At 35.4% G+C, this 11267-nt stretch overlaps 1 protein-coding gene across 3 annotated transcripts in view; it reads right to left on the bottom strand.

Moving 5' to 3' along the window:
• The window catches only part of AP3B1 (adaptor related protein complex 3 subunit beta 1), a 164863-nt gene that overhangs the window by 36751 nt on the left and 116845 nt on the right, over positions 1-11267 (bottom strand). For 2 of the 3 annotated variants that reach the window (XR_008447714.1, XM_054053905.1), the window contains exon 23: positions 2018-2252. Coding sequence is in view for 2 of the 3 variants with exons in the window: in XM_054053905.1 (XP_053909880.1) it covers positions 2018-2252 (235 nt within the window). In the remaining variant the exon portion in view is untranslated. The remainder of the gene's footprint in view (positions 1-2017; positions 2253-11267) is intronic. The other variant, XM_054053906.1, reaches the window with a different exon arrangement.

Consider the following 11267-nt stretch of genomic DNA (forward strand, 5'->3'; position numbering starts at 1 on the left):
TTTGACTTAATATTTTCAAATGGTGTTTCAAAGGCACCTAGCCAACAAAAGTAGTGCATACAGCAATGTAGGTGAAATAATCTGAGCCATTTCTACTGGCAAAATCAGGACAGCTGCCAACAGTAATTGCAGTTATGGAGGCAAAACTAGGTAGGAATACCTGTCTACACTGACACTTTGTCTGTTGGTTCTACTGGACAAATTATAGTATGTTTCCAAATGCTGGAAACACAAAAAGGTAGTAAGAACAGGACATATAAACTGAGTTCTTGATAAAGTGACAAAGAATACAGAAAATCTGCATTCAAGCAAACTACTGAAAACAAATACTCTTTACTTTGCAGCTGTGCTTTAGGAACCTGTGCTTCTGTATTCTTCTACCACTATACGGACTCACATAGTAGTGTCACTCATTAAAGGAGAAGAAACGTGTCTAAAGTACAGAAGCTTGTGTCGAAAAGGAGCCTGTCTGTCTTTTTCAATTATATTATGAAATAGACACTTGTGTTTCTTCTGCCTATACCACAATGTCCTAAAAAAAAGAAGTTCAGAGAAAGGGAAGCAGGTAGTGTGTACAAGTATTACCTTTGAATAAAAGTTGCTATGATGCGTGTTCTTTCTCAGGTTTTTTACTCTTTTCACAAACAGAAATTTAGAAAAAAACATCCCAATCAGATGGTAGAAAGTAAAGCAATTTGGGTTAGGGCTGACTACAGCATTGCTTTTTAGCTACTCTAAGAAGCCACGCTTTGTGGAAGTATGGTAGATGCAAACTAGAATACAACGTACACTTTCATTTCATTGCCAAGAGCTCACAAGGGATACAATGAGAATGCTCTGAGCCAGCAAAATAATACATCTATAAATGTTCTTTAAAGCTTGAAAAGAAAATAAATGTGATGTTGTAGTTTCAGGTAAATGATTTTGAGGCTTTATGACTAACTAACCTGCTGTAAGTAACATCATTCTCTGAAAACTAACTGGATGTTTTTGAGACAGTGTTCTTCTCTAAAGAGATAACACAGGGCACCAATTTGTAAAAAGGCCAAAGCTTATAATTAACCAAGGCCATCTTCATGCTGGTGGAAATGCAGCTGCACCTGCGAGAAGGGGTGAATAGCCCAGGTGATCCTAAACCGACTGACAGAGTATTCCATCCTGTATATGTCATACTCAGTACGAACTGAGAGATCATGAGGGTCTCGCTCTGTTCTGTGATGGTCCACGTCCAGTGAGGACCTCATCTGTCTGGTTGCTCCTGGTCCCAGATCCGTGTGTTCCTGAACTGAGTTCCTGAGTCCAGCACCCTCCTAGCCACGAACTCATTCCCTTATGTCTGCTCTACAGTATTTGTGGTGACATACAGTCATCGAGGGGTGGGCTGGGGGCGCAATCTCATATACTTGTATATATTATTACTTTCTAATTATTTCCATTGTTATCATTTTCATTTCATTACAGCTGTAGTTTTAGTTTCTAACCTTTTTCTTCTCATTTCCCTCTCCCCTTTCCCTGCAGAGTGTATGTAGGGAAGGGATTTTTGGAAGCTCATATGCATGGTTTTAGCTGCTGAATTTGGCCAGGTAGGCTAACCCGTGACACATGAATATATAAACAAAAACCTCATTCTTAACAGTAGCCCATTATAGCCATTTTAGACTAATGCTGTAAGAGAATAAAAGTTGGTGAGGAGACAGAAAATTTTATTGTATCAACTGGAATTGACAGAATATAATCACTATAGTATAATTGAGCAAACAGGTAAGCTTTCAGGCATGGAAGTCCTGGTCTAAGGAGTTATTTCTAAAGTCCAACACAAGTAGTGGAAACCTGAATTAAATTTTTGTCAATATCAGATTATCTAAGAAAAGATAATTGCACGAGTCTGTGTACGTATACACACATATACAAGCATAAGTGTGCATACATACATATATGTAAGTATATATGCAAGCTCACTTTCAAAATTTTGCAGATGGTTAAGATTCTGTATTTTTAAAGATGGTATAATGATTACCTATTGGATTAAATTCCTGCATCCTCATGCCGGCAGGCAGTTTCTTCTCTTCAATGTGAATATTCTCTATCTTCTGATCAGTTGTATTTGTTACTGTCACTTGCACAGATACCATACGATCATCAAAAATGCTTGGCTGTCTTGAGAAGCAGTAATGAGCTGCTAACCCTTTCCCACTCATTCGATGAAGCAGTTCTTGTGTTTTTGTTGGCACAGAGACTTGGGTAGTGACCTGCTAAGCACAACACAGCAATTGGTGAATGTTGTAACTGAAGAACAGGTTAAACGACAATTAAATATTGCACTCCACGCTCAGCCAGAGCACCTGCTTTCTAGCTGGAATTTTAGTAAACCAGGAACAAGCAAGGACATATTCAAATCTATAAACAAATTGCAGTAACAGGTATCAGATAACAGAGCCTAAAAAAAATTGCTCGTGCTGAGAATTAGCAGCTTTAACTTTTGGTGTATTTGCCTCACTTTCCAGTATAGATCCATTTTTCATATTTGAACTCTAGTTATTAAATTATCAGAGTTTTTAAAGAGTTACAGTTAAAATAATTATGCTGTTTCTAAAAAGTTCTTCCCATTCTATGCATCAGAACTCAAGGGTGACCTCAAGCCTGCTGTGTACTGTGAAAATCAGTCAGAAACTGTCCTCTTGTTTAAAACCACAAAAAATGTTGCCTAACAATTACACTAGTCAAATACTACAACCACAGTTGCATAGAGCAGAACGTTGTTGCGAATTTTTAATAGTCCTGCTATTAAAGACACAAGCAACAAGAGAAATCCCAAGAAGTTTGGCTCCATTCAGTCCTGAAGAAGTAGCATGAATAAAGGACATCCAACGTGCAAACAAATTCTCGGAAGGCTCTGCTCATAAGGAAATCCGTAATCACAAGCTCAAAAGTGCAAAAGTAAGAAATATGCAGAAAAACTGCAGAAAAGTGAATTCTAATTCTTTAAAATACTTTTAAGCAAAGGCTATGAAGTTAAATGAAAAATAATGCCACACAAAGAAAACACAAAGGCTAAAAAAGCCAAATGCTCAGCTCAAAAACCCCATTTGCCTCGTTAATGCACTATGAGCTACCAAACTTTATCCTATATCTATTAGATATATATGTTTACCTGTTTCCACTGAGGAGTGTCCATGTTCTCTTGCCCCACCCAACGCCCTGAATGTGTAACTGAGATACAACTGCAAATATCACGATGTTCAAGATTCCAAGCAGCTAAACAAGGAGAATGGGCTTTTATCTTGCCTTACAAGGTTGCCACATTTTCCTGACCATCATGTTTAACATCAAGGCACCGACTTGAGATTTAGCAAATATTTATAGTAATATGAAAAGTTGTTATGAGCTGGGATTTAAACCCACAGCGTACTACACAAACGGGAGAGTATCTGCAAAACCAAGGCTGTAAAGAATCCTGTTGAAAACCTCCAGAAGTTAGCAATCACATAACCAACTTGATCTTAGTCTCTGAGTACCAGTTTCTGAACCAGAAAGTCAGGCTAATAATACCCATCACCTCAAATGCGTATCTGTAAAGATCAACTAATATCTGTTCAAAAACCCTAACAATTCATTGACAAAAGCTGAAGAAAACTACATGAAGAACTGAATGTGTATTGAAAGATGGCTTTAGAAAGTGCACTAAGGTGCTCACATATCATACTGGTTGAAGAATAAATAATGAAGGAAAAAAGGCAGAAAGGCTTCCTATCTCCTCAAGACTCAACCACTATGTCACTGTAACTGGAACAACATATACAGGATGTGATTGATCAAACACATCTGCAAAAACTTCCAAATCAGATTTCACTTTCAACTTTTTACTTTGCATTTCTTTCTCTAATACACAAAGTCTCTGCTATCAGTTTTTTTTAGACACAAATTAATGATCTACCAGTAACCTTCAGTGTGAAGACTAAAGGCAGTTTCAGAACATGTCTAAAGTGAGGAAATGCCACATTCTCAACTTTGAATCTGTATTATTTGTTAATGTTTTTAAAGTAAATTGGTGAAGTTCAGACATCATCTTTCCCCTAGAAAGATAATGTAATGCTCTCAAGGACAACATTTTTAGTTTCCCTGTATGATCAGAAGAAAATAAAGCTGATCAAAATCAAACACACAGCCAAATATTTAAATTTCTGTGCCTCTTCAAATAGAAGTAGCAATACCACTTTAAGAACAAAGGAACCATTTTTTTATAATTGAGTCATATTTTTTTTGGTCCAGTTACTGATCCCTGACAAGCATGGAAATATCTAATACTGTTCGCCAAGCACACAATCAGTGAAATTTAACAAAACTCATAATGACAAGGTACCCTTTTACTCCAGTGCCAGTTTACATGCTTAAATATATAAGATTATAGTTATAAAACAATTACTCCTGCAACATCACATGACCAGTTTTCCAGCTAATGCAAAATGAATGGAGAAAGAGCTAATTGTACAGATCTCCACAGTTCCTCAAATTCAAAATATCTTTGGATAAAACCCCTAAACTTCAATAGATTAATACCCTGCTTAGATTTCTGGAAATAACTGACAAGCTCAAACTCTCAAAACACAGTTCAGTTGTCAGGAAATAAGAAAGCAATGACTTCAAAAAATAAATACCTTGTTGATTCATATAAGGAGACAGTAGCAGTAAGAGATTAGTAGCAAAGTCACACTAGCATCTTTTACTTAAACCACTGCTGAAACAATGAATAAAACGTAAGTTTTAACTTGTAATTTAAATCTTACTTTTAAGTTTAAGCTTAGCCTTTAACTTTTAATATTTAATTAACTTCAAGCTGGACATGCATAACAGAAAAGTTATTTCATTAAACAGTTCACCCATCTTTCATTAACAAGCTTAAAAAATACGTTTTATTTGTGTTAAAACAAGCTGAAGTACACTAGCTTCTCTGTGTTAACATATTGTGCATTTTATTAATAGTACTTAAGAAAAGGAATGAAAACATAAAAAGTTAATAATCAGAAGTCTAATGTGTGGATACATATGAATACACATACAGTAAAAATCCCTCACTATATTTAAATAGTAACTGATTCAAATTTTTGAAATTGATTGAAATCTTCCTGTGGTTTTTAGCCCTTTCCAGCATTGCTGCTCATGTTTCAGTCAGAATTTCACTCATGAGCCCACTCCCTTTTATTTTAAATAGCATACAATATAGAGCAACAGACACACAAAGGACAGACAGAATAATGATACTACGTTTAAACCACCTTCCTTCTTGTATAAGATTAATTTTCCATTGTATTTAATGTGGCAGTACTTGAAATAAATAAAATGCATATAAGGTGAACAAAGGATTTTAGTTCCAGATTCGAATCCCCTACTTGTCAGCAAGACCTTTGAGCCAGTGTGACTGTAATGCAGTCTATTTAACACTTGCATGAATCTAGTAAGCAGAGGTTTCTGTTTTAGCTCTAAATTTTTTAATGCATATAACTGCAATACTTAAAGAAAGCCATAGGGTAGATACCTGCAATCACTCTGGGGTTAAAATAATCCTCCACAGAGTTAATAGGACAAGAAGCATCTAGTAAGCAAGAGATCATCCCCTACAAATCTTACACAGCATATGTTTAAATAATAGAAGTCGTTTGTGTACCTTTGGATGGTTTATGAAAATAACCAATCAATTCTGCAGACACAACATTATTTCTAAAGGAAATCTATGTGACTCATGATGCCTGCAGATACACAGAGACAAACCACACATATTTTATCAGTTTATTACAGTAAGCAAATAAGCGTGGAATGAGAGTGCACATAACTGTCTACTTAACGCTTACTGAAACATTTATAAGAGCTGTTATCTCCCTAATAACAGACAGACAGTGTGCAATTTTAGAGAGGAGAAAAGCTTCATATTTTTTAACACTTCACTAAAAAGTAACTGAAGAGTGTAAAATGAAAAATACTCTGTGCAGTTAGCTGGTAATGGACCATATTATCAACTCAAGTTAGATTTATAGGATACAAACTAGTCACTAATAGTTATTTTATGACATAGTATGTCTGCTTTTTGGGGGTGAAGGTTATTAAGATTAAACTTGCAAAACTTTTTTTTTAATACAGCTGTTTAGAATGACAGAAATAAAAAAAACCCTAAAATATAGACTGTACTTCCACTCCATTTTGACTGAAAGCTATCACGATTAAAAGTCAGTGTAGGGACTCCACAGTGATGTGATATATGGGAACACTGCATTGTTATGAGTCAGACTGGCCACCCACTAACTGCACAAGTTGAAAGATGATCTGTCAACCTAAAAGAAGCTGCAAATATTTTTGAACTACATCTTACATAAGAACAAGAAGAGCAACATCAGGATTTCGCCTTAGAAGTCCCCCACTCATTAACCACATAGAGGGAAAAGTGTAACATCACTGACAGTAGTTTTGGGTCTCTTTATCACAACAGAGCTAGTTACAAACCACTGAATCCACTGTACACTAACATGTTTCTTTTTGGCAGCTCAGTAAGTCCTTAATGACTGAGCTTAAGTTAATACAAAAAACTATTTTCCATCATTATTTAAAATAAAAAGCACTACAGCATTTATTAAACCTACTACAGAAAACAGGACTGTACAGACTTTCCTGTATCAAATATTATTATTATTACGTACAACATTACGGCTGTTGTCTTTTTTTTTTCTGTATTTGTTCCTTAGCTCAATAATGCTGTAATAATAAAAGCAGATTAATTTTTAATCCTGATTCAGAAATATATATATGTTTGGATAAATCATATTAGAAAAAAAATTTGCTTCCAACGAGATAATTATAATTCTATTCCTCTAAATCACATTAACAATTACTTTTTTAAAGGGATGGACTGAATCATTTAATCTAAGTAGCCCTTCTACTGCCCTCCTATTGGCAATATCCATGACATAACCCAAGAGTTACCTACTGAGGTGTGAGAGCTATATCCTCTCTTACACTCACTGTAAGGCTATGCTCCAATAACTCCACAACAGCTAAGAAGAGAAGGGCTATCACACAGCCCAGCCACATTTACATGATCTTTCAGCTGAAGCTATGAGAGCAACTTAAGTATAATTTTATAGTATTAGGAGAAAGATGGAAAACGAGGCAGACAAGGAGAAGACAACTACTGGCAGGAAACACTATATTCATGATCTTTAGCTCAATTACCAGTTATGTATTACTTGTAGTGACAAGGCAATGTCTTCCTTATACAGCTCCTACAAAAACAGAGAATTAATATTTTTTTAAAAGATACAGTAAAAAGCAAACAAACAATTGCAGAACAAGTGTCACAATCCTACTCTGCATTATTTTAAGAAGCTGTAGGAAATTCCAACTTTAGAGCATACTTAAGTCACACTAATACAGACTGCCAAACTAAAGGCAGCATCCCTCTGACAGGGGGTGAGGAAACTAACCAAGCAATCTCCTCTCTTCTGCAGCCTAGAAAAGCAAAACGATACCATGATTCAAATTGGGGTAAATTATGTACATATACAGATACTTGAGGACACCATGCCAAATTCTGGAAAATATTTAAAATAACTTTCTACCAAAGGCATCTTTAATTGTGCTACATATGCTAACCACCTTCTAAAAGCCATGTCAGCTAGGAACTCCTAAAATTTCTAATACATTCTAACTCCTTTCTTTCTGCATTGTCACCAACTTTTAGGCTCTACACTTCCCTAAATGATTAATATGTCAATGAGGCTAATTGAAAATTAGCATATTAATGCTCATATCTTTAAATCAGTATGGGTTTCAGGCAATTTCAGACAACAGGAAGCGAGTTAAAAAAAATCTTATTAAATTTCAACCTTGATAGAATAATACATTTGTCTCTAAGAACTTGCAAGGAAAATAAAAATCAAGAAAACTTCTAACTCCCATTGATTTTTACACACAGAGATTGTCACAGTTTGCCTCAAACAAAAGAACACTTTTACTATACTGTCTGTCCCTGTGAGGCTGCCAAAACGACTTCTTTTCTCTGTTCATTTCTTTTTAACTCTAATATTTGTATGGTCTCAAATGGTATTAAATCATCCTTTCAAAGGCTAGTGTGTTCAAGGTAATCTGTGAATCCAGAGAGGATAGTCTTCCGTAATATTGAAATACTCCTTTTCTAATATTTTTCTGTACCTTAGATTCTCCTACGGTTCTCTTAAAATATAACCAACTGGACAGATTTCCAGTAACACCATATCAATAAAAAGTATTGCTCTTACAGCATAAAAACGATCACATGCTATAAAAGAACTAGAAATAGGCCTTAACCTGGAGTTTACAAACAGCAGAAAACTCTATCAGTCCCATATCAGACTAATGAAGCACTTTTAAAACTGAGCGTGCACTTGTCTTCTATTTTATGTGTAACTGGGGGCCAGCGAGACAGATTGCATTTCACATGTAATAGAGCTTAAAGCTTTATATTACAACAACACATGGTTTTGTTTGAGATTTGGCAATTCTGCCTTTTCCTTCTGCTGAGCATAATGTATCACATGACTAATCTAATGAAAATATTACTGAAATCTTTTTAGAAGTCACACAAGAATTTCAGTAGCAAAAAAAAAAGGATGTATTCTCATAGTTAAGTCAGGGTTATTACACACACACACAAAAAAAAAGGCTGAACTCAGTGTCATAAAGCCACATAAGTTTGTGTCAAGGCCACAAACCTTGGTATAAATTCAGAAGTGGACATTCTTCAGCATAGGGTACTCTGGGATCATCAATGGACTATGCAAAGGGCTTAAGCAGATACTAAGAGATACTTTCCTTTTAACTGCATTTGCAAAAAAAATCCTACATTCAGGCGCTTAAACTGTATCCCAATCCAGGTTTCAACTTCTAAAATAAAGGTGACCAAACCAAATAGTGAAATTTGTACCTATGCATAGGAAACCTCAAGATTTACTATCATTTTGTCCTATGTATGCTTCTACATAGCAAAAAGCAGATAGTCTGGAGGCTCATGACTGTGTGTGTGACTTTCACCAAGCAGCTTGGAATTTTAAACTCCTTTGCAACAGTCACTATGTGTTTCAAGGAAAAGGCTTTCTCCCAATATACAAATCAGTAATTCACTTCAATTCAGTGATCTGATCCTTCCACTAACTGCCTTACTAGAAAGTCTGAGGATTACCTGAAGCAGTTTACAAGCCAGAAAAACAGAATAAGGTGGCAGCCTCACCTTGCTTCCTAATTATGAATTTGAAATGGCGGATGGTGCCGAGAGGGATTAATATAGATTTTGGCATGGAGTTGAAATGACTTCAAACAAGTTCCTACAAATGGCTTCTAATATATTATTGTGAGTTGGCAAACAGCCAGTACTCCAGAGACTTCTAAAGTGAAAACATACTGAACCCTACTGGCGTACAATTTTACAGTTAGGGTTGTACTGTAACAACTCCTGCACATTGGTTTCTTCCAATAGAAGCACCTAGTTCAAACTTCCCCCTAGAAAACGACCTCTTATGTCAGGATAAGTGTATAATGTCAGCTGGAACACTTAGGACACAGCATTACCTATAAGTCAAAGTGAGCTCAGCCTATAATAACCTATATTTGAAATCTACTATCGTTATTCAGGAATGCTAAAACGTAAACTATAGCTTTGCCAGCTTAGTACAACTATATTTGAATCTTGGTCACTATATCTTTCTTGAAGAATGTAACATTTATTTTGGCTTCTATTAGGATGTTCTTATGCACAGCAACCCACCCACACAGACAAAAATCGTAAATCAGCACTGAACCTGCTGCACATACGCATATACATCTATATTAGCACTTCTGCAACATGGGCGTAGAATCACTGCAGGTACTGGGATACATATCTTATAAATTATATTGATGTGCCAGTTTTTTCCAAGTTGTATTTCATTTTACACAATGTTTTAATCTGAAAAAATACATATTCCCTGATTTGCAAAAATTACAGTGGATCTAACTGAGACAATCGCCAAAATACAGCTCTTTTGTGTTTTGTTTTCTTCTTCACTTTTTTGTCTTAAAAAGAAAGAAAAAAATTTGCCTGATACAGTTTGCAGTCTGCTAACATAGACAAAGAGGTTTATTTATAACCAGTTACCTTCATTTTCTTTGTTTAAATTCAAAAGCACACTTTTCTTTGGACTCAGAAACAAAATCCGTGGCATCAAACAACTTATTCAGGCTCCATGAGGACACTTCTTTTCACACTCATTAAGGAGAAATGTCACTCAATCCCACCCAAACACAGCTCAGAGTAATGAACACAACAACTTGCACAGCATCCTGCAAACAAAACCCTTCACCCCGTGGATATCTCTAATAAAGGCTCTACTGTAGAAGACACAGATCTTGAATATAAGCATACTGCTATACACAGTAGCTGTGGCCATAGTTAAAGTCCTCAGTTGGTGACTGAAGGCGAATTAAAATTATTTTTTCCCTCATCTACTTTTGAAATCATCTTGGTACTATCTAATACAGATACTACAGTTTCTACTACTATCGTTTCTACTACTATCGTCTAAATCAGCCAAAGACTGATAGTCAACTGAGCACAAATGTAGCATCAGGAAGACTCTGATAATGACCATTTATTAAAGCTGATTCCATTTTACAGCAATTTTAATTTAAAAATGTATTTAATAAGCACATGTTCTAACGCTGCTGGTGTTACAAAGCTCCTTCAGCAGAAAATGTAGAACTATTTCTGTATATTTTTCATTAAAATATTCCAAACTAATAATAGTAAAAATTTGTAGAGAAATTTTCTTTTACAGCCATGAACTCCTAAATTCCACTATACAATTAAAAGATCTATTTTTACAGCTCTTACAAGCATAACTTTCACCAATTCTTCTTGTATTCTCAAATCAGGAACAAAGATACTAGGTACCAGACACATCAAGCAACACTGTATGCAGCCATATAAGGACAGAAATGTTTCCTAATCTAAGCGAGCAAAGGTCAAAAATCAAAAATTTCATCAACTGCACAGCAATTGAAACTAATTCTGAAAGATTCCAGAAGTGCTTCTTTTAGTCTTACTATGTCAAGGCTCTGTTAACCAAGTCATGAGGAAAAAAACATATAAAAATAGGGCTAAAGTCTGCCACTACAGTGAGGTTTTTAAAACTCATGTCTCAGATGATACTGTACTTAGTCACATCATCATTCAATAGCCTTTTAAGAGTCACATGTCTCTCCAATATCTT

The sequence above is a fragment of the Cuculus canorus genome, chromosome Z, assembly GCF_017976375.1.
Source record: "Cuculus canorus isolate bCucCan1 chromosome Z, bCucCan1.pri, whole genome shotgun sequence".
NCBI lineage: Eukaryota > Metazoa > Chordata > Aves > Cuculiformes > Cuculidae > Cuculus > Cuculus canorus.